The sequence below is a fragment of the Giraffa tippelskirchi genome, chromosome 10 (genome assembly GCF_054371585.1).
Source record: "Giraffa tippelskirchi isolate mGirTip1 chromosome 10, T2T-mGirTip1v1.2.pri, whole genome shotgun sequence".
Taxonomy (NCBI): Eukaryota; Metazoa; Chordata; class Mammalia; order Artiodactyla; family Giraffidae; genus Giraffa; species Giraffa tippelskirchi.
In genome coordinates this window covers 57335141-57359826 of record NC_137284.1, presented here as the reverse complement: position 1 = coordinate 57359826, position 24686 = coordinate 57335141, and the positions used below count along the sequence as shown (strand labels likewise).

The window sequence follows — 24686 nt, the reverse complement described above, 5'->3', positions numbered from 1 at the left end:
TGACTGGTTGGCTGGAATGGAGAGAATCCCCAGGGCAACCTCAAAAGCCACTGTTAAGACGGCAGAGTCTCAGTCAGTCAGGATAACTGTGTGGAGCAGAGCCACTGCCCCATTCCTAACCTAAATAAAACACCTTAGACTACTATTATGATTAAGACACATTTACTGTGGTTGACTCTACACTTTCACTTCAGCAGTGGCCTACTCTAATATAACTGGCACAACACGGCCCCTCACAGATGAATGGCTTCTCCTTTTATGCCAGCTCTATATTATACGTAAATTCACTCTCTTTATTTGAAAGCTCAAGCAAAGGACAGGTCGCTGTGAACCTTACACAAAAGAAACACAATTTAAGATATTTTGTATTTCTTTACAAGTTTCTATATTGTGACTGTTAAGCATTATTACTGATTAAAAGGAAAATATTTTATCTTTAAATTCTAAGATTTTAAAAACTATTTTGAATTCCTCAATTTCAGTTTTGAAGCAGGTCTAGATTTTTTTTCCCAAAGGATTACTTCAAAGTGTTAAAAGATGGCAATGGAGAAATAGGGTTTTATAATAAAAAGATGGGTTTAAAATATACAAATAACATTTCAAATATATTATCTATTCATTCTGTAACTATGTTCTCAGGGCTTAAGGGATGGTTATTATGGAAACAAAAAAACAATAAAAAGCTGCCCTCTAAGTGCTCCCAGGTTAATGTAGAGGAAAAGCAAATACAGAGATTATTGCAATACTGTAGTCTAAGTGCATGACACATGTATGCACAGGATATAATGGGAAGAGACAGGAAGGCTCTCAAAGTAACCCTGGGTATACATAAGCTGAAAAGATTTCCTGGAAGCGGTGCTTAACTAAGACAAGCTGCTGCTGCTGCTGCTAAGTCGCTTCAGTCGTGTCTGACTCTGTGCGACCCCATAGACGGCAGCCCACCAGGCTCCGCCGTCCCTGGGATTCTCCAGGCAAGAATACTGGAGTGGGTTGCCATTTCCTTCTCCAGTGCATGAAAGGGAAAAGTGAAAGTGAAGTCGCTCAGTCGTGTCCGACTCTTAGCGACCCCATGGACTGTAGCCTACCAGGCTCCTCCGTCAAGCAGGAGTGGGTAAATACATGTGGAGACTGACGGCCCAGGCACACAAGCCTGAGTCATGAAGACATACTAAAGAGATGGGGTGTTCTAGGTCTGCGGAAAGCTGGTGAAGGGTTTTCAGCAAGGGACATAAATGCTCAAAATTTTAAAATGCAATATAAAAAATGAATAAGGGTGAAGAGGAATGCTGACACTGGACTACAATTTAGATGAAAAATAATGACAAACTGAATTTAAGTCAGTGGCAGTGAGAATGGAAAGAGCTAGGGAGAATGGGAAGAGGATGAGAGCTATTTAGGAAGAGAAATTGTGAGGCTGTGCTCAAATGTAATAGAGATGTAGAAGGAAAGTGTGACTTCTCAGTCTGGTCAGGGTGATTAAACGAATGTGGAGGCCATTTATCAAGATAGTGGGAGAAATGATAAGCTCATGTATGGATACATCCTTTGGTTGGGGAGAAAAGGTTAAAAAGGCATTTAGAAATAAAGTCTTGAATACTTCATTAAGGTCAGGTTGTAGATATGTTCTTTATTATCTAGGTGGTTTTTGAAACCCTTGGTTTCATTAGATAAATGTGCACAACAATGTTTCTCAGATAAGGGTCTATTTGGTAGGCTGTTTATAACATATATTTTTATACCTATTCCCTCATCTAAAGAAAAGACTTAGATTCTCTAGAAGTCATCCTAGGAATTTCTGGTTAGTTTCCCAGGCAATTCTTATTTACACCAAAAGTTAGAGCCACTGGTATATAAAGTGGAAAAGAGTGTCAAGTACAGAACTCTGGGAAACTGGAATATTGAAGTTGGTGATTCTGGAGGGTTATATACCAAATTATTCACAGAAATGACCAAAGGAAGATGAAATATGCAGTTTAAAATGTTCTTCTGAATAAAAGATCATATAAAAATTTTTGGAAGTAGACATTCTATTTTAACACAGATGATAAAGATTTGTAGTTAAAGAGGTATGTCTCAAAATCACTGGATGAGAAAAGCCATTCACCTTTCCCTTTTTAAAAGTATTTTCTAGTAATTAGACTCCAATTAAAATACATTAAAAAAAGTAATTTCTAAATAAGAAAAAAACTCTTCGAATAAGCCAAAATGTCAAATATCAAGTGTGCAATTGGAGGGTCCAACTCAACATGTGACAATTCCCAGAATGGTTGACTTAAGGATCACAGAGGACTTACAATAAGCTGAGCACTTTCTCTAAGTAAAGCTGGTAATGTCTTCATAAAAATTTTAAAATGAACAAAAAAAACCCCACCTTAAAAGGAACAGTATGTTCTTGTGTTGACTCTCTAGATTTTGCTTTGTGCATTTCATGGTGAGAAACAGTTTTTACATAAAATAAATACAACTGACCAAGAAAAAATAGCAAACTGTTAGTTAACTGACTTTATTTAATCGGCTTTAGTAAAAACTAATGTCAAAACCAGGACTAGGACTATGGACTCCAACTCTCAACCCTGCTTGAATCAGATACATTTCTAAAATTAGACAATCTGTAAGTTGGTTTACTTGCACAATTTTCAAAAAGAGATTTCTTATTTCTTCTCTATGATTCATAGCCAGTTTATATTTACTTCAAAACACAAGGATGTTGAGTACTGCAGTAACCACTGCACAAATAACAACTCAGGCTTGTTTAGCAAACTATTTTGTTTTATATTAAAACATTAAAACAGCCATCTTTTTTTTTTCATATTGATTGATATTTATTTCAGGACATGTCATGCCAAAATAAAACAAAAGAGTCACCTCTTGCCTTTAACAATAATATTGTATTATAAAAGCACTTTACAACTCCATCCTATTTTTGAGTACAAGTTACTGGGGTATGTGGGCTGATGATTATCTGAAAGCATTTCTCCATTCAGATCCATAATCCAAGTGCTCTCTGAATATTATAAGGTGATAGTAAGTGGGAAGTGGAGGAGGAAGAGGAAAGAGAGGGGAATAAGTTTCTCCTAGTTAAGGGTTTGTTGCAATGAGGGGATGAGGATGTATGAAGATATTTTTGCTGTCTTTTGACCCTTATACTGTGTTAAGTAATGCTTACAACATAAATTCAGCAGGCTTTTCCTGAGCTGTAACTCAGAAATTTACATCCTGCAAACAAATGTGTTTATTTACAAATGTGTTTATTAACTTACACAGCAATCTCACAATAACTAGTAAAGATTAAAATGGTGCACTCTTAGTATATTTGTTTGCAGTGTTTTAAGGGAAATACATATTGCCATTGTGATAAAGCTCTAAATTGACTGAATAAAACATCTAAAAATTGAAAGTAGTTAAAAAAAGCAAAGAAACAAATATCACCAAAGAAAAAAGATTAATTGTAGCTTAAATATAAAACCGAATCACTAATTAACCAAACTATACAGATCTAATAAAAAGCAAAACCAGGTTGAGAGAACCAACATTAAAAAAATGCTGAAAAATAAGGCATAAATCTGCATAATGTTAAGTTTCATTTTCATTCTCTCTTTTCCCTCTTCTATGTATGCTTGTTCAGATCTGCCTCTAATGGCTTATAAGAAAACTTTCCATATTCAATTTGATCTCAAATGTCCTCGGCAAAGTATTTGCTATTCTGTTGAAGATTCTATAGTTGGTAAGCTTTAGATATCATTGTTTCCATTTGTTACAGTAATTTTGATCAAGTGCCAAATTTTCATTCTTCTAAAAATTGAAAGTAGTTAAAAAAGGCAAAGAAATAAATATAACCAAAGAAAAAAGATTAATTGGTTCTTCCTAAAGGAATTTGATTTCTATAGTGCCTTGCCTGCACAGCATTTTTTAAAAAAGAAACAAAGGAAGAAATAAAGAAACTCAAGAGAAATCTATTGCTTAAAAAACTTTTCTTTTTCAAACAGAATTCTATTTTGACAATTTTAAAATCTTGGGAGAATTAGCTCTTAGAAGAATTAAATATTTAAAACATGTTCTGAAAAAACAAGAAAAAAGTAAAAGTGCTTCAAAACAGCCATCTTTTAACTGTGAAAAGTTTCAAAAGGTACTCAGGACATTTCTTTCATTACCATGAGCTCGAAGTAAAGCTTCAGCAGTAAATAGTGGAGCCTGGAGCATGTCTGCTGTTTCCACAATAAGCATATCTTTCAATCTACGAAGATCCTGAGGTCTTAATCCTTCATATGGCTTTAAAAAGAAAAAAAACAAAATTAAATTGGCTATTATACATTTAGGAAGTTCTGCAAATCTATAAATAAATATATATGGTTATCATTTATTTAATCTTTCAGTTCTGGGTTGGCAATGAAGCTAAAAACGCACTGCATCTTCCACTATCACGAAATTCAGACTACTTTATCACAAGTCTTTTTTTAAGTTGGAAAGTGGATGCCTGGTCTCATGAACCTCATCACTCTAAAACAAAGAATTATACTATAATGACAAGATCATCTTACTTTATAGTTTCAAAAATCTAAATAATACTAAAAAAGAAGCACTAGAAATAAAAACATACAATTTCACCACCGACCAATGGTCATGATTAACGTTCTCAAGTATTTTTATCCAGTGTTTCCTTTCTGCAAATCAACTGTATGTGAATATGTATGTATTCACTTAGATACAGTTTTAATCACTGACCCACCAATATTTACACTTATTAAGACTGAACTTGGAGAAAAGTGATTATGACATACTATTCAACTTCTTACTCATAAATGTATTATCTCTGTTTATTCAAGTGTTTGTTAACACTCCATAAAGGTACTTTATCATTTCAGGTGTTTTTTTATTCTTCTGTATTCCTTTATCTTTTTCCTCCCTTTGCTTTTAACAGAAAATATATAAAGAATAAAATCACAAATGTCACACTATTCATAAATTTATAAATGCCAAAATAACCTGTGACATGTTTTTCTCATTTAATTTCCCTAATTTCCCCATCCTGCTTATGGCAATCACTACCATGAACTTGATTTGTAGCTATTGTAATAATAAGGCATAACATCATAAATATTACTAAGCAATTTGCCTTTATTTTTATTCAATATTACATTTTTATTACTAATATTGATATACATATCTACTTCAATCCTTTAAACAGATGTACTGCGCAGAACTAAAGATAACTTAAAAAGCAGTAGAAATTCTGAACTACTCATCAGAATTACAATCACTGAGGATGTCCTTTGGTGACATTTATCAAATATTCCAGAGAATTCTGGAAACCGCAGAACAGATGCAGTTAGTAAATCCCATCTTTTACAGTTGATTTACAGATATTTTAAAATTAGATATTAACTTTATTTCTTGTTTTGCTTTTTTTTAATTATCATGTAAACCACTTCATCAATTCTTACTCAACCCCATATGGCAGGAACTCTATTCATCAAGGATATTTCTCTCACTTGATACAAGTTTTCTAATCCTAAAATGTCTTCTGATAGGGATGCATATATAAGCAATGAGTGTATTTATGACAGGAAAGACAGACTTGACTGCAAAAACACTGCCAAGATTTAAACATAAAAACTGTGTTGCTTTTAATGTATAAGGAATTTGTGAAAATCAATAAATTTAAAATACCTAAAGTCACAAAAACACAAACATCCTTAAATATATAAGCTCTTAACTAACAAAATGGCCAACGTTTGAAAACAAAAAAAAAACAAATCAACAACCACCCTCAATATTGCTAAGGTCGCAGTGAGATAGTCCTCTGATATACTGTGGGTAAAAACAGAAATTAGTATATCATTTAAAAACTGAGCATCACATCCCATGAGTCTTTAAAATATTCATCTTTTGACTCAATAATCTTACTTACAGGAATTCATCCTAAGGTCTGATCGTAATGTGAACAGAACTGGTCATCTGTAATGTTACTTATAAAAGTGACAAAATACAACTAACTCAAATGTACTTAAAGGGAGTTAAAGGATATCTACACGTTAAGACTAGGCAGCAGTAACTCAAAATATTTTCTATAAATTTCAAGAAATGTTAAGGAAAATAAAAAACACAGGATATAAAATGTCCAATATCATTACATTGATGAAAATTGGAAGGCAAAAAATACAAGTATTATTTATAAGTGGTAGAACAATGAATATTTAAAATTTTTACTATGCTTTTTTATAAAGAGCATGTTTGGTTGAAAAAAATTCAATTAAAAAAATTAAAGAAAAGTCACTGGGGATGTTAAAGAGCTTTAAACATTGGCAGAGCATGCACTCAATCAGTCTGCAGTGTTACTTTTTTTTATAAATGATGGTAAAGCCTTAATACTGAATACAACACACAGCACACTGTATTAATACAACACACAGCACACTGTATTAATAGTCTACTACACTGATACATGCATTCAGCTATACTGCCATGAATCTCTACATATTATAGGTATCCTATGACCCTAACTAGAAAAAGAAAAAAAAATTAACCTCAACTTCTAATATAGTTTATTATTGTATCCCTCTCTAGGGATTAACTAAAAAGAAATTAAAAAGGGAAATTTAATCCAAACTATCCTTTAAAAAGTACCCCCAAATTATCATTACACCTTGCTTTTAAGCTAATTTATAAAACACAGCTTTTAATGCAAAAACTCACAAATCTCTTCATGATTAAATTTGCAGTATTCATTCTAGCCTAGAAGTTATGCATTCTAGCCTAGAAGGCCGACAGGGGCTAGGCCGGGCCGGGGGCAGCGGTGAGAAGAGTTACCCCAGGCCCAAGGAGCAGGGGCTGCGTGGGCACAGGAGAGCTGAGAGGAGTTACAACACATTCAAGGTCAGGAGGGGCTGTCGTGAGTAGACACCCCTTGTCCAAGGTAAGGAGCAACGGCTGAACTTTGCTGGAGCAGCCGTGAAGAAATACCCCATGTCCAAGGTAAGAGAAACCCAAGTAAGACGTTAAGTGTTGTGAGAGGGCATCAGAGGGCAGACACACTGAAACTAAAATTACAGAAAAGTAGCTAATCTGATCACACGGACCACAGCCTTGTTTATCTCAATGAAACTAAGCCATGCCGTGTGGGGCCACCCAAGACGGACGGGTCATGATGGAGAGGTCTGACAGAATGTGGTCCACTGGAGAAGGGCATGGCAAACCACTTCAGTATTCTTGCCTTGAGAACCCCATGAACAGTATGAAAAGGCAAAAAGACAGGACACTGAAAAGATGAACTCCCCAGGTCAGTAGATGCCCAATATGCTACTGGAGATTAGTGGAGAAATAACTCCAGAAAGAATGATGGGATGGAGCCAAAGCAAAAACGATACCCAGCTGTGGATGTGACTGGTGATAGACGCAAAGTCCGATGCTATAAAGAGCAATATTGCATAGGAACCTGGAATGTTAGGTCCATGAATCAAGGCAAATTGGAACTGGTCAAACAGGAGATGGCAAGAGTGAACGTCGACATTCTAGGAATCAGCGAACTAAGATGGACTGGAATGGGTGAATTTAACTCAGATGACGATTATACCTACTACTGCGGGCAAGAAACCCTTAGAAGAAATGGAGTAGCCATCATGGTCAACAAAAGAGTCCAAAAGGCAGTACTTGGATCCAACCTCAAAAACGATAGAATGGTCTCTATTTGTTTCCAAGGCAAACCATTCAATATCACAGTAATCCAAGTCTACGCCGCAACCAGTAACGCCGAAGAAGCTGAAGTTGAACGGCTCTATGAAGACCTACAAGACCTTCTAGAACTAACACCCAAAAAAGATGTCCTTTTCGTTATAAGGGACTGGAATGCAAAAGTAGGAAGTCAAGAAACACCTGACATAACAGGCAAATTTGGCCTTGGAGTACAGAATGAAGCAGGGCAAAGGCTAATAGAGTTTTGCCAAGAGAACATTCTGGTCATAGCAAACACCCTCTTCCAACAACACAAGAGAAGACTCTACACGTGGACATCACCAGATGGTCAACACCGAAATCAGACTGATTATATTCTTTACAGCCAAAGAAGGAGAAGCTCTATACAGTCAGCAAAAACAAGACCAGGAGCAGACGGTGGCTCAGATCATGAACGCCTTATTGCCAAATTCAGACTTAAATTGAAGAAAGTAGGGAAAACCACTAGTCTACTCAGGTGTGACCTAGATCAAATCCCTTATGAGTATATAGTAGAAGTAACAAATAGATTTAAGGGACTAGATCTGATAGACAGAGTGCCTGATGAACTATGCACAGAGGTTCGTGACACTGTACAGGAGACAGGGATCAAGACAACCCCCATGGAAAAGAAATGCAAAAAAGCAAAATGGCTGTATGAGGAGGCCTTACAGACAGCTGGGAAGAGAAGAGAAGTGAAAAGCAAAGGAGAAAAGGAAAGATATTCCCATCTGAATGCAGAGTTCCAAAGAATAGCAAGGAGAGATAAGAAAGCCTTCCTCAGCGATCAGTGCAAAGAAATACAGGAAAACAACAGATTGGGAAAGACTAGAGATCTCTTCAAGAAAATTAGAGATACCAAAGGAATATTTCATGAAAAGATAGGCTCGATAAAGGACAGAAATGGTATGGACCTAACAGAAGCAGAAGATATTAAGAAGAGGTGGCAAGAATAGACAGAAGAACTGTACAAAAAAGATCTTCATGACCCAGATAATCATGATGGTGTGATCACTCACCTAGAGCCAGACATCCTGGAATGTGAAGTCAAGTGAGCCTTAGAAAGCATCACTACGAACAAAGCTAGTGGAGGTGATGGAATTCCAGTTGAGCTATTTCAAATCCTCAAAGATGATGCTGTGAAAGTGCTGCACTCAATATGCCAGCAAATTTGGAAAACTCAGCAGTGGCCACAGGACAGGAAAAGGTCAGTTTTCGTTCCAATCCCAAAGAAAGGCAATGCCAAAGAATGCTCAAATTACCGCACAACTGCACTCATCTCACATGCTAGTAAAGTAATGCTCAAAATTCTCCAAGCCAGGCTTCAGCAATACGAGAACCGTGAACTTCCAGATGTTCAAGCTGGTTTTAGAAAAGGCAGAGGAACCAAAGATCAAATTGCCAATATCCGCTGGATCATCGAAAAAGCAAGAGAGTTCCAGAAAAACATCTATTTCTGCTTTACTGACTATGCCAAAGCCTTTGACTGTGTGGAGCACAATAAACTGTGGAAAATTCTGAAAGAGATGGGAATACCAGACCATCTGACCTGTCTCTTGAGAAACCTGTATTCAGGTCAGGAAGCAACAGTTAGAACTGGACATGGAACAACAGACTGGTTCCAAATAGGGAAAGGAGTACGTCAAGGCTCATATTGTCACCCTGCTTATTTAACTTATAAGCAGAGTACATCATGAGAAACACTGTGCTGGAAGAAACACAAGCTGGAATTAAGATTTCTGGGAGAAATATCCATAACCTCAGATATGCGGATGACACCACCCTTATGGCAGAAAGTGAAGAAGAACTACAGAGCCTCTTGATGAAAGTGAAAGTGGAGAGTGAAAAAGTTGGCGTAAAGCTCAACATTCAGAAAACTAAGATCATGGCATCTGGTCCCATCACTTCTTGGCAAATAGATGGGGAAACAGTGGAAACAGTGTCAGACTTTATTTTTTTGGGCTCCAAAATCACTGCCGATGGTGATTGTAGCCATGAAATTAAACTACGCTTACTCCTTGGAAGGAAGGTTATGGCCAACCTAGATAGCATATTTAAAAGCAGAGACATTACTTTGCCAACCAAAATCTGTCTAGTCAAAGCTATGGTTTTTCCAGTGGTCATGAATGGATGTGAGATTTGGACAGTGAAGAAAGGTGAGCGCCACAGAATTGATGCTTTTGAACTGTGGTGTTGGAGAAGACTCTTGAGAGTCCCTTGGACTGCAAGGAGATCCAATCAATCCATCCTAAAGGAGATCAATCCTGGGTGTTCATTGGAAGGACTGATGTTGAAGCTGAAACTCCAATACTTTGGCCACCTCATGCGAAGAGCTGACTCATTGGAAAAGACCCAACTCATTGGAAAAGACCCTAATGCTGGGTAGGATTGGGGGCAGGAGGAGAAGGGGACGACAGAGGATGAGATGGTTGGATCGCATCACCGACTCGATGGACATGGGTTTGGGTAGACTCCAGGAGTTGGTGATGGACAGAGATGACTGGCGTGCTGCAATTCATGGAGTCGCATAGAGTCAGACACGACTGAGCGACTGAATTGAACTGAGAAGTTATTTACTATGTATAACAATGCTTCTAGAAAATGTGCTCTAAGTTCAGATTTGGGACTCCAGGTATTTTTCCTGCCTCAGTAATGAAAAACAATATTTCTTGATATTCCCAGTGGTGGTAGCTGTATATTTCCTGGTATTAATTCCTAAATGTTCTTCTTTAGAGTAGCCTTCATCCCACCTAATTTATGTTGAACAAAATAAAATTTGATTTTAGATATATTAAGAAAGGAATAGTGTAAAGCAACCTGTATAGATTCCTTTGTAAAAAAACAGCTTAAAACTTAAATAGGTAACAATGGAAGAAAAATAGTTCTTGAAGGAAAAGACATACTGCCTTCATGAACATGTAACATGATCACTCTGAATATCTGCAATTGAACTAGGTTATGTGAAGCATTTTAATACATTGTTCAGTCCCAGGCCAGTAGGAGTCCAATATGCTACTGTGGAAGAGTGGGAAAATGCTTCAGAAAGAATGAAGAGGCTGGGCCAAAGCAGAAACCATGCTCAGTTGTGGGTGTGGTCTCGTGGAAAAAGTAAAGTCCAATTCTATGAAGAATAATAACACATTGGAGCCTGGAATGTTAGGGTCCATGAATCAAGGTGAATTCGCTGTTGTCAAGCAGAGGGTAAGAGTGACCATTCACATCTCAGGAATCACTGAACTAATTAAAATGGACAGGAATGGGCGAATTTTACATCAGATGACCATTATATCTATTACTGTGGGCAAGAATCCCATTGAGGAAATGGAGTAGCTCTCAGAGTCAACAGAGAGTCCGAAATGCAGTACTTGGGTGCAATCTCAAAAACAAAAGAATGGTCTTGGTTCATTTCCAAGGAAAACCTTTCAGCATCACAGTAATCCAAGTCTATGTTCCAAACACTAACACTGAAAAAGCTGAAGTTGAATGGTTCTATGAAGACCTACAAGACATTCTAGAACTAACACCAAAAAAAGATGCCCTTTTCATTATAGGGGACTGGAATGCAAAAGGAGGAAGTCAAGAGATACCTGGGGTAATAAGAAAGTTTGGCCTTGGAGTACAAAATGAAGCAGGGCAAAGGCTAACAGAGTTTTGCCAAAAGAACACACTGGTCATAGCAGACACCCTCTTCCAACAACACAAGAGACAAATCTACATATGGACATCACCAGATGGTCAATACCAAAATCTGATTGATTATATTTTTTGTAGCTGAAGATGGAGAAGCTCTACACAGTCAGCAAAAACAAGACCTGGAGCTGACTGTGGTTCAGATCATTAGCTTCTTATTGCAAAATTCAGACCTAAATTGAAGAAAGTAGGGAAACCACTAGACCATTCTGGTATGACCTAAATCAAATCCCTTATGATTATACACTGGAGGTGATGAATCAATTCAAGGGATTACATCTGGTAGATAGAGTGCCTCAAGCACTATGGACAGATGTTTGTAACACTGTACAGGAGGTGGTGACTAAAACCACCTCCAAGAAAAAAGAAATGCAAGAAGGCAAAGTGGTTATCTAAGGAGGCCTTACAAATAGCTGAGAAAAGAACAGAAGCGTAAGTCAAAGGAAAGAGGGAAAGATACACCCATCTGAAGGTAGAGTTCCAGAGAACAGCAAGGAGAGATAAGAAATCCTTCTTAAGTGAACAATGCAAAGAAATAGAGGAAAACAATAGAATGGGAAAGACTAGAGATCTTTTCAAGAAAACTGGAGATACCAAGGGAACATTTCATGCAAAGATGGGCACAATGAAGGACAGAAACAGCAAGGACCTAACAGAGGCAGAAGAGATTAAGAAGAGATGGCAAGAATACACCGAAGAATTATACAAGAAAGGTCTTAATGACCCGGATAAACCTAGAGCCAGACATCTTGGAGTGCGAAGTCAAGTGGGCCTTAGGAAGCATCACTACGAACAAAGCTAGTGAATGTGATGGAATTCCTGCTGAGCTATTTCACATCCTAAAAGATGATGCTTTTAAAGTGCTGCACTCAATATGCCAGCAAATTTGGAAAACTCAACAGTGGCCACAGAACTGGAAAAGATCAGTTTTCATTCCAATCCCAAAGAAAGGCAATGCCAAAGAATGTTCAAACTACCATATAATTGTACTTATTTCACATGCTAGCAAGGTAATGCTCAAAATCCTTCATGCTCAGCTTAAACAGTACATGAACCGAGAACTTTCAGATGTACAAGCTGGATTTAGAAAAGGCAGAGAAATCAGAGATCAAATTGTCAACATCCACTGGATCATAGAGAAAGCAAAGGAATTCCAAAAAAAATCCCATCTACTTCTGCTTCATTGACTTTGCTAAAGCCTTTGACTATGTGGATCACAACAAACTGGAAAATTCTTAAAGAGAAGGGAATACCAGACCACCTTACTTACCTCCTGAGAAACTTGTATAAAGGACAAGAAGCAACTGTTAGAACTGGACATGGAACAGCAGACTGGTTCAAAATTGGGAAAGGAGTACGTCAAGGCTGTATATTGTCACCCTGCTTACTTATCTTATGAGAAACGCTGGGCTGGATGAATCACTAGCTGGAAACAAGATTGTTGGGAGAAATATCAATAACCTCATATATGCAGATGACACTAATGGTACAAAGTGAAGAAGAACAATGAAGGTGAAAAAGAAGAGTGAAAAAGCTAGCTTAAAACTCAACATTCAAAAAAATGAAGATCATAGCATGCAGTCCAATCACATCAGGCAGATAGATGGGGAAAAAGTGGAAACAGTGACAGATTTTATTTTCTTGGGCTCCAAAACCAGTGCAGACAGTGTCTGCTGTCATAAAATTAAAAGTTGCTTGCTCCTTGGAAGAAAAGCTATGACAAACCTAGAGAGCGTATTAAAAAGCAGAGACATCACTTTGATGACAAAGGTCCGTACAGTCAAAGCTATTGTTTTTCCAGTAGTCATGCAAGGAAGTGAGAGCTGGACCATAAAGAAGGCTGAGCATCAAAGAACTGATGCTTTCAAATTGTGGTGCTGGAGAAGATTTTTGAGAGTCCCTTGGACAGCAGGGAGCTCAAACCAGACATCCTAAAGGAAATCAGCCCTCAATATTCACTGGAAGGACTGATGCGGAAGCTCCAACACTTTGGCCACCTCAAGTGAAGAGCCAACTCACTGGAAAAAACCTTGATGCTGGGAAAGATTGAGGGCAGGAGGAGAAGGGGGTAACAGAGGAGATGGTTGGATGGCACCACCGACTCAATGACATGAGTTTAAGCAAACTCTGGGAGATAGTGAAGGACAGGGAACTGGCATGCTGCAGTCCATGGGGTCGCAAAGAGTCGAACGTGACTTACTGACTCAAAAACAACAACATGTAGGCAGTATCCCTCTCTTCTGCAGAAAGGATTAAAATGAAAGTGCCTTCCTCTTTTCTGTTGCAAAGATAAACTGCTTCTATTTTCAGATTAAAACAAGCCATAAATAACCTTCAAAGCAGTCCAATACTGATACAAAGAAAAAGAAAACTAATTTAAAGATGAACAGGGAATAAAGTGCCTCTTTTGCATCAGTGCATATTACTGCTACCAAAATACCACTGAAGAAAAGTGAAACAGTCCAACATATAATCTGTACCACTTTGATGTCATGTATAAAGTGATAGTATCTTCAAAAACTGTTTCAGAAAAGACTATGACAAAGGAGTTATTAAAGAAATATTTATTTTTCTCCACAATGAAAATAGCTTTCCCCTGATTGTGAAGTTGAAGTGAAGTCGCTCAGTCGTGTCCAACTCTTTGCGACCCCACGGACTGTAGCCTACCAGGCTTCTCTGTCCATGGGATTTTCCAGGCAAGAATACTGGAGTGGGTTGCCATTTCCTTCTCCAGGAGATCTTCCCGACCCAGGAATTGAACCCGGGTCTCCCGCATTGTAGGCAGATGCTTTACAGTCTGAGCCACCAGGGAAGTTCTGATTATATAAGTTCCCCTGATTATATAGGTGAAATAAGTTCATTGTTAGAAAAAAATGAAAAAACAGGTACTTACTGACCCAAGTATATTGGTAACTGTTAAAATTTTAAAAGATGTGAAAGACACTCAGGGGAAGGAGAGGCTATTTCCAATATCTCTCAGTACAAACCTCACATTAGCTGACCCCTGAGCTTAGTCTGGCTCAGCGGTAAAGAATCTGCCTGCCAATGTGGGTGACACAGGAGACGCAGGTTCTATCCTGGGTTGGTAAGTTCCCCTGGAGAAGGGAATGGCTGGCTACCCATTGCAGTATTCTTGACTGGACAATCCCATGGACAGAGGAGCTTGGCAGGCTGTAGTCCATGGGGTTGCAAAGAGTCGGATACGACTGGGCTCACAGCACAGAGCTTAGCCTGAGGAAGAGTAGGGAAAGAATAGGCACAGAAAGACTCAGGGCTCTCAGAGGAAAGCAGCTACCCCCTCCTAAGTGTGGCAGCCAGCCAGGGCAATGGCCAACCATACTGGTTCCTTGTCAGAAAAGGAGCTTTGAGCCTTCCTGAGTTATAGGCTGGGAGGGGAGAGGAATGGATGGGTTTTTGAGATGGCTTTCACAGTACGGTGTTACTCAGTTTTTCCTTCCCTTATCTAGCTATAGTCACACAGTCTTCTCTTACAGAGCCTGACTCTTATTAGAGTCTTTGTTCTTTCTTTGGGGGCTTGGTTAAATTAAGTACCCCCATTCCCAGCTATCACTCTAATTTATCATCTTGTTTTTATTTCTTCAAAGCAGTTACAACTCTCAGACATTGTGTTCATTTATTTTTTAATCTTATTTGTGTGCATCTCTCTATCTTTGCTAGAATATAAGCATCTAGAGGGCAGGAAATCTTTGTTTCTCACTGTATCCCTAATTTCTGTTAAAATAGTGTCTGGTAAAGTAGTCCCTCAAAATTTTGTCAATGATGGGGTAAAGAAGAAGACTGCCCATTTACAGACTAATCATCTGGAGGAAAGGACTAAATTAAAATGTGTCAGGAATTCCCTGATGGTAGAGCAGTTAAGATCTCACCTTCCAATGCAGGGGGTGTGGGTTCAATCCCTGGTCAGGAAGCTAAGATTCCACATGGCTTACGGCCAGAAAACCAAAACATATAACAGAAGCAATATAGTAACAAATTCAGTAAAAACGTTAAAAATGGTCCACATTAAAAAAAAAATCTTTAAAGTAACCTTCAACTAAAGAAAACACGATAGGTAAAACAATATAAATCTTTTAAGAAACTCTTTTTCTGTTCATCTGGAGAGGTAGGAGCTTACAAACTGTCAGAAATTCATGGGAAATTAAAAAACAGACAATACAGTAATTTTTCTAAACACAAACAAATAATAGTTATATAAGTCCTATCAGAACCAAGTTAGCACCGAATAAATATTGAGAAATCAATCACTTTTAGAGGAAGAAATTGATTGTGTATTACAATAACTTCTTTATTTAAGTATTATTTATGGATGTCCACTGTACAAGCAGTGCTTTTAGACATGGAAAATATTCTGCTGAATAAGAAAGTTATGATTCTGGCACTCACAGAGTTGACAATCTAATAAAAGAGAAAATCAATAAACAAATATATATATAAACAAAATAATTACAGCATATGATAAAAATAAACAGGGTATTATGATAAGGAGTAACGGAAGGAGAGGGGCCTACTTCAGAAGAATGGTCTAAGATTGCCTCTTTGAAGATCTGATATAGTCAAGAAAAAACCTGGGAGATGATTTCAGACATAAGGAATAGTAAGGGCAAAGAGCCTTAGTGTAGTCTAAGTACCACAGCGTGCCAAGAAAATCATTTGAGATAAGGTTTAACAGGTAAATAGTGTGAGACCATGTAAGTTCTTATATCTGAGCAAGCAGTTTGGATTTTATTCTAAGTGCAACGAAAATCACTAAACGGTTAAGTGACTTGATCTAATTTAAGTTTAATAATATCACTCTGGCTACTGTGCACAAAATGGATTCTAAGGGGACTAAAACAGAAGGCAGGAGACCAGTTAGGAAACTACTATAGCATTTCAGATGAAAAGTGAAGGTGGAAAGGATGACTGAGGGACGCAGGAGTAGAGGATGAGAGAAGTAAATGGATTTAGGTTATATTTTTGGAAGTAAATTAACAGAACTCTCAGATTGTTTGGATGTGATGAACTGAAAATGTTGCCACATTTATGCTTGAGTGGGTGGTGGTAATGTTTACCGATAAAAGGAAGACTTAAAGGAAAGCCAGGGAGCAAAGTCCCTGCAGCCCAGGGAAGAAGTGTCTCACCAGGCTGCTCAGGGCTGGTACATTGGGATGACCCAGAGGGATGGGACTGGGAGGGAGGTGGCAGCGGGGTTCAGGATGGGGAACACATGTACACCCATGGCTGATTCACGTCAATGTATGGCAAAACCCACTACAATACTGTAAAGTAATTAGCCTCCAACTAAAATAAATAAATTTAAAAAAGAAAAAAAAAGAAGTGTCTCACTAAGAAAGGAGCAATTAATTTTGTCAAGTGGTGCTGAGGAATTCAGGTAAGATGAGGAGAGAAAAGCATCACGTAAGAGGAGGAGAGAAAAGGATTTGGCAAGATGGTGACTCTTAATGTCCATGTCAGTGCAGTTCCATCAGAGTAGAAGGAAAGAAAGTTACATTGCAAAGGGCTGGAGAGTGAAGGGAAGGTGAGGAAGTCAGTATGTACAGACAACTCTTAAATTTTGTTTTTCTCATATGAAGATCAGAGATATGGGGCTACAACTGAAGGGGGACAGGGACAAGAAGAGTGGTTAATGGAGAAGTTGTTTTGTATATTAAGATGGGCATTATGCAAGCATATTTGTTGAGAAGAGCAATCCAGACAGGCAGAGACTGAGGAACAGGAGGACTGGAGTCTTGGAGTCAGCAGCTCTATATATAATTGAACATACATACGGGGCTTCCCTCATAGCTTAGTTGGTAAAGAATCCACCTGCAATGCAGGAGACTCTGGTTCGATTCCTGGGTCAGAAAGATCCCCTGGAGAAGGGATAGGCTACCCCCTCCAGTATTCTGGCCTGGAGAATGCCATGGACTGTACAGTCCATGGGGTCACAAAGAATCAGACACGACTGAGTGGCTTTCACACACACACAAACATACATATGTCAAAGGACAGGTTTTCTAGATGTTTTTTATACTTATGGCTTTTTTAGATGTATTTTCATACTTGTGGTTATCCAGATGACAGAACGTATAGCATACTGCAAAGAAGACCACACAAACTGGGTTTTAAAGAAGAAAAAAAAATTTAGTACAATATTTGCATAATTTCCTTCATTAAAAAAACTTACCTCTCGTTTATCTAAAGCAGCATATTCAGCTTCTATTTCTTCAGCTTCAGGATCTCGTGAGAATACCATTTGAGATTCTAGATTGAGGGCCAAATCTTTGTGGTGTTGCTTTTCAGCACAATCACAAGGAGTATCTTTATTCTCATTCTCAGCAAACAGGTCTCCTCCATGTTTTACTAAAAGCTAAAAAAATATTTGTTCAAAAAACTTGCAGCTATAGATTTAAATACAAGTTATTCCATGCTACATATTGAAACTTTTTAATATAATAAAAGCATGACAAAAAATCAATAATATGTAATAATATGAAGTGACAGTAAAAGTTAGATACCAGTGGCTTCTGATTTTAAGATAAGCAATTACAGTCAATCAGTGTTAAGATAAGTTCCTTTGGTTAAAAAACAACAAACCTGCTTCTTAAATTTTATAAAGAAATTATCAAACATTCTATCCAATCCAAAGTTTTACTTAAAAATGAATAATTTTATAGTGATTCGTTGCTTTAAATTTTACACATTTCTACAAATCTTTCTTAAACAAGGACATAACCACTAATACCTGATGTCCTGGCAAGGCAGACAAAAATTTTCATTTGTATTATTCATTATCCAGTTAAACATTGAAATGAAATTAGGTTGAGCAAATCACTGAAGCAAAACTGTTCCCAATATTACTCAAAATAAGCAATGGGAATAGCTACTCACAGCGAAGGTAAGAAGCTACTCTATCAAATCTCTTTGATATTTAAAGGAAGGACTTCACCGAAAGAAATCCCACTTGTAAAAATGCAAGAAAGAGTGACAATGTGTTTACTACTGAGGTTTCTGCTGATTTTGTAGAAGCTTAATACACTGTTACTAAGGGCTGTAGGTTCAAGGTTCCCCGTTATATCTGCAGAGACACTGGGAAGGACACGAATACCATGAGGGCCATAATCCAGGACACCTCTGAAGGACAGCATAACAATTCGTCATGGCGCCGATTCTTTTCTAGAATTCACTCACCAACAACAACACTGTAAGACACCACCTGTGGTTTTCTAAGTGCCAAGCACTATGCTAAGACATTTTTTTTAAATTAGTTTATTTATCTATTTTTTAACTTTACAATATTGTATTTGTTTTGCCATACGTTGACATGAATCCACCATGGGTGTACATGGTTTCCCCTTCCAGAACCCCCCTTCCACCTCCCTCCCCATCCCATCCCTCTGGGTCATCCCAGTGCACCAGCCCCGAGCACCCTGTATCATGCATCGAACCTGGACTGGTGATTTGTTTCACATATGATAATTTACATGCTTCAATGCCATTCTCCCATATCATCCCGCCCATGCCCTCTCCCATAGAGTCCATAATACTGTTCTATTTATCTGTTTCTCTTTTGATGTCTCGCATACAGGGTTATCTTTACTGATTAACTAAATACCATATATATGTGTTAGTATACTGTATTGGTGTTTTTCTTTCTGGCTTACTTGACTCTATATAATAGGCTCCAGTTTCATACACCTCATTAGAACTGATTCGAATGTATTCTTTTTAATGGCTGAGTAGTATTCCATTGTGTATAGTTACTACAGCTTCCTTATCCATTCATCTGCTGATGGGCATCTAGGCTGCTATTATAAACCGAGCTGTGATGAACATTGGGGTACACGTGTCTCTTTCCATTCTGGTTTCCTCAGTGTATGCCCAGCAGTGGGATTGCCGGGTCATATGGCAGTTCTATTTCCAGTTTTTTGAGGAATCTCCACACTGTTCTCCATAGTGGCTGTACTAGTTTGCATTACCACCAACAGTGTAGGAGGGTTCCCTTTTCTGCACACTTTCTCCAGCATTTATTGCTTATAGTCTTTTGTATAGCAGCCATTCTGATAGGCGTGAAATGGTACCTCATTGTGGTTTTGATTTGCATTTCTCTGATAATGAGTGATGTTGAGCATCTTTTCATGTGTTTGTTAGGCATTTCTATGCCTTCTTTGGAGAACTGTCTGTTTAGTTCTTTGGCCCACTTTTTGATTGGGTCGTTTATTTTTCTGGAATTGAGCTGCAGGAGTTGCTTGTATATTTTTGAGATTAATTGTTTGTCCGTTGCTTCGTTTGCTATTATTTTCTCCCATTCCGAAGGCTGTCTTTTCACCTTGCTTATAGTTTCCTTTGTTGTGCAAAAGCTTTTAAGTTTAATTAGGTCCCATTTGTTTATTTTTGCTTTCATTTCCAATATTCTGGGAGGTGGGTCATAGAGGATCCTGCTGTGGTTTATGTCGGAGAGTGTTTTGCCTATGTTTTCCTCTAGGACTTTTATAGTTTCTGGTCTTACGTTTAGATCTTTAATCCATTTTGAGTTTATTTTTGTGTATGGTGTTAGAAAGTGTTCTAGTTTCATTCTTTTACAAGTGGTTGACCAGTTTTCCCAGCACCACTTGTTAAAGAGATTGTCTTTTCTCCATTGTATATTCTTGCCTCATTTGTTGAAGATAAGGTGTCCACAGGTGCATGGATTTATCTCTGGGCTTTCTATTTGGTTCCATTTATCTATATTTCTGTCCTTGTGCCAGTACCATACTGTCTTGATGACTGTGGCTTTGTAGTAGAGCCTGAAGTCAGGCAGGTTGATTCCTCCAGGTCCATCCTTCTTTCTCAAGATTGCTTTGGCTGTTCAAGGTTATTTGTATTTCCATACAAATTGTGAAATGATTTGTTCTAGTTCTCTGAAAAATACCGTTGGTACCTTGATAGGGACTGCATTGAATCTATAAATTGCTTTGGGTAGTATACTCATTTTCACTATATTGATTCTTCCAATCCATGAACACGGCATATTTCTCTATCTATCTGTGTTATCTTTGATTTCTTTCATCAGTGTTTTATAGTTTTCTATATATAGGTCTTTTGTTTCTTTCGTTAGGTTTATTCCTAAGTATTTCATTCTTTTCGTTACAATGGTGAAAGGAATTGTTTCCTTACTTTCTCTGTTTTCTCATTTTTAGTGTAGAGGAATGCAAGGGATTTCTGTGTGTTAATTTTATATCCTGCAACTTTACTATATTCATTGATTAGCTCTAGTAATTTTCTGGTGGAGTCTTTAGGGTTTTCTATGTAGAGGATCATATCATCTGCAAACAGTGAGAGTTTTACTTCTTCTTTTCCAATCTGGATTCCTTTTATTTCTTTTTCTTCTCTGATTGCTGTAGCTAAAACTTCCAAAACTATGTTGAATAGTAGTGGTGAGAGTGGGCATCCTTGTCTTGTTCCTGACTCTAGGGGAAATGCTTTCAATTTTTCACCATTTAAGATAATGTTTGCTGTGGGTTTGTCATATATAGCTCTTATTATGTTGAGGTATGTTCCTTCTATTCCTGCTTTCTGGAGAGTTTTTTTTTATCATAAATGGATGTTGAATTTTGTCAAAGGCTTTCTCTGCATCTATTGAGATAATCATATGGTTTTTATCTTTCAATTTGTTAATGTAGTATATCACATTGATTGATTTGTAGATATTAAAGAATCTTTGCGTCCCTGGGATAAAGCCCACTTGGTCATGATGTATGATCTTTTTAATATGTTGTTGGATTCTGTTTGCTAGGATTTTGTTAAGGATTTTTGCATCTATGTTCATCAGTGATATTGGCCTGTAGTTTTCTTTTTTTGTAGCATCTTTGTCTGGTTTTGCTATTAGGGTGATGGTGGCCTCATAGATGAGTTTGGAAGTTTACTTTTCTCTGCAATTTTCTGGAAGAGTTTGAGTAGGATAGGTGTTAGCTCTTCTCTAAATGTTTGGTAGAATTCAGCTGTGAAGCCGTCTGGTCCCGAGCTTTTGTTTGCTGGAAGATTTCTGATTACAGTTTCAATTTCCGTGCTTGTTATGAGTCTGTTAAGACTGTCTATTTCTTCCTGGTTCAGTTTTCGGAAGTCGTACTTTTCTAAGAATTTATCCATTTCTTCCAAGTTGTCCATTTTATTTGCATATAGTTGCTGGTAACAGTCTCTTATGATCCTTTGTATTTCTGTGGAGTCTGTTGTGATCTCTCCATTTTCATTTCTAATTTTGTTGATTTGATTCTTCTCCCTTTGTTTCTTGATGAGTCTGGCTAATGGCTTGTCAATTTTATCTTCTCAAAGAACCAGCTTTTGGCTTTGTTGATTTTTGCTATGGTCTCTTTTGCTTCTTTTACATTTATTTCTGCCCTAATTTTTAAGATTTCTTTCCTTCTACTCACCCTGGGGTTCTTCATTTCTTCCTTTCCTAGTTGCTTTAGGTGTAGAATTAGGTTATTTATTTGGCTTTTTTCTTGTTTCTTGAGGTACGCCTGTATTGCTATGAATCTTCCCCTTAGCACTGCTTTTACAGTGTCCCATAGGTTTTGGGTGGTTGTGTTTTCATTTTCGTTCGTTTCTATGCGTATTTTGATTTCTTTTTTGATTTCTTCTGTGATTTGTTTGTTATTCAGCAGTGTGTTGTTCAGCCTCCACATGTTGGAGTTTTTAATAGTTTTTCTCCTGTAATTGATATCTAATCTTACTGCATTGTGGTCAGAAAAGATGCTTGGAATGATTTCTATTTTTTTGAATTTACCAAGACTAGATTTACGGCCCAGGATGTGATCTATTCTGGAGAAGGTTATGTGTGCCCTTGAGAAAAAGGTGAAATTCATTGTTTGGGGGTTAAATGACATATAGATATCAATTTGGTCTAACTGGTCTATTGTATCATTTAAAGTTTGTGTTTCCTTGTTAATTTTCTGTTTAGTTGATCTGTCCATAGGTGTCAGTGGGGTATTAAAGTCTCCCACTCTTATTGTGTTATTGTTAATTTCCCCTTTCATACCTGTTACCATTTGCCTTACATATTGTGGTGCTCCTATGTTGGGTGCATATATATTTATAATTGTTATATCTTCTTCTTGGATTGATCCTTTGATCATTATGTAGTGTCCATCTTTGTCTCTTTTCACTGCCATTGTTTTTAAGTCTATTTTATCTGATACGAGTATTGCTACTCCTGCTTTCTTTTGGTCTCTATTTGCATGAAATATCTTTTTCCAGCCCTTCACTTTCAGTCTGCATGTGTCCCTTGTTTCGAGGTGGGTCTCTTGTAGACAGCATATATAGGGGTCTTGTTTTTGTAACCATTCAGCCACCTTTGTCTTTTGGTTGGGGCATTCAACCCATTTACATTTAAGGTAATTATTGATAAGTATGATCCCGTTGCCATTTACTTTATTGTTTTGGGTTCGAGATTATACACCCTTTCTGTGTTTCCTGTCTAGAGAAGATCCTTTAGCATTTGTTGAAGAGCTGGTTTCGTGGCGCTAAATTCTTTCAGCTTTTGCTTGTCTGTAAAGCTTTTGATTTCTCCTTTGTATTTGAATGACATTCTTGCAGGATACAGGAATCTGGGCTGTAGATTATTTTCTTTCATCACTTTAAGTATGTCCTGCCATTTCCTTCTGGCCTGAAGAGTTTCTATTGAAAGCTCAGCTGTTATCCTCATGGGAATCCCCTTGTGTGTTATTTGTTGTTTTTCCGTTGCTGCTTTTAATATTTATTCTTTGTGTTTGCTCTTTGTTAATTTGATTATTATGTGTCTTGGGGTGTTTCGCCTTGGGTTTATCCTGTTTGGGACTCTCCGGGTTTCCTGGACTTGGGTGAGTATTTCCTTCCCCACTTTAGGGAAGTTTTCAACTATTATCTCGAGTATTTTCTCATGGTCTTTCTTTTTGTCTTCTTCTTCTGGGACTCCTATGATTCGAATGTTGGTGCGTTTAACATTGTCCCAGAGGTCTCTGAGGTTCTCCTCATTTAATTCTTTTATCTTTTTTCCTCTCTGTTTCATTTATTTCTATCATTCTATCTTCTACCTCACTTATGCTATCTTCTGCCTCTGGTATTCTACTGTTGGTTCCCTCCAGAGTATTTTTGATCTCATTTATTGCATTACTGATTTTATATTTACTCTTTTTTTATTTCTTCTAAGTCCTTGTTAAACCTTTCTTGCATCTTCTCAATCCTTGTCTCCAGGTTATTTGTAACTCCAATTTGTTTTCCAGATTTTGGATCATTTTCACTATCATTATTTGGAATTCTTTATCAGGTAGATTCCCTATCTCTTCCTCTTTTGTTCTACTTGGAGGACATTTATCCTGTTCCTTTACCTCCTGGGTATTTCTCTGCCTTTTCATCTTGTTTATATTGCTGTGTTTGGGGTGGCCTTTCTGTTTCCTGGCAGTTTGTGGTTCCTCTTTATTGTAGAGGTTCCTCGCTGTGGGTGGGGTTAGACGGGTGGCTTGTCAAGGTTTCCTGGTTGTGGAAGCTTGTGTCGGTGTTCTGGTGGGTGGAGCTTGATGTCTTCTCTCTGGAGTGCAATGAAGTATCCAGTAATGTTTTGAGATGTCAGTGGGTTTGGTGTGACTTTGGGCAGCCTGTATATTGAAGCTCAGGGTTATGTTCCTGTGTCGCTGGAGAATTTGCATGGTATATCTTACTCTGGAACTTGTTGGCCCTTGGGTGGTGCTTGGTTTCAGTGTAGGTATGGAGGCGTTTGATGAGCTCCTATCATTTAATGCTTCCTGGATTCAGGAGTTCTCTAGTGTTCTCAAGATTTGGACTTAAGTCTCCTGTCTCTGGTTTTCAGTCTTATTCTTATAGTAGCCTCAAGACTTCTCCATGTATACAGCACCGATGATAAAACATCTAGGTTAATGATGAAAAGTTCCTCCACAGTGAGGGACACCCGGAGAGGTTCACAGAGTTACATGGAGAAGAGAAGAGGGAGGAGGGAGACAGAGGTGGCCAGGAGGAGAAGAGGGGCATCAAAAGGGGAGAGAGCAAGCTAGCCAGTAATCACTTCCCTATGTGGTCTCCACCGTCTGGATCTCTCAGAGATGTTCACGGAGTTACACAGGGAAGAGAAGAGGGAGAAAGGAGACAGAGGTGGCCAGGAGGAGAAGAGGGGGAATCAAAAGGGGAGAGACAGATTCAGCCAGTAATCAGTTCTCTAAGTCTTCTCCACAGTCCGGAACACACAAAGAGATTCAGAGAGTTGGGTTGAGAAGAAAAGGGGCAGTGGAGAGATGGAGGCGACCTGGTGGAGAAAAAGG

General features: G+C 37.9%; 1 protein-coding gene across 15 annotated transcripts in view; it reads right to left on the bottom strand.

Moving 5' to 3' along the window:
• The window catches only part of ANKIB1 (ankyrin repeat and IBR domain containing 1), a 177266-nt gene that overhangs the window by 47733 nt on the left and 104847 nt on the right, over positions 1 to 24686 (bottom strand). For all 15 annotated transcript variants that reach the window (XM_081531349.1, XM_081531346.1, XM_081531353.1 and 12 more), the window contains 2 exons: positions 17585 to 17767; positions 4152 to 4269 (listed from right to left, as the gene is read on the bottom strand). In XM_081531349.1, coding sequence (XP_081387475.1) covers positions 4152 to 4269; positions 17585 to 17767 — 301 coding nt within the window. The remainder of the gene's footprint in view (positions 1 to 4151; positions 4270 to 17584; positions 17768 to 24686) is intronic.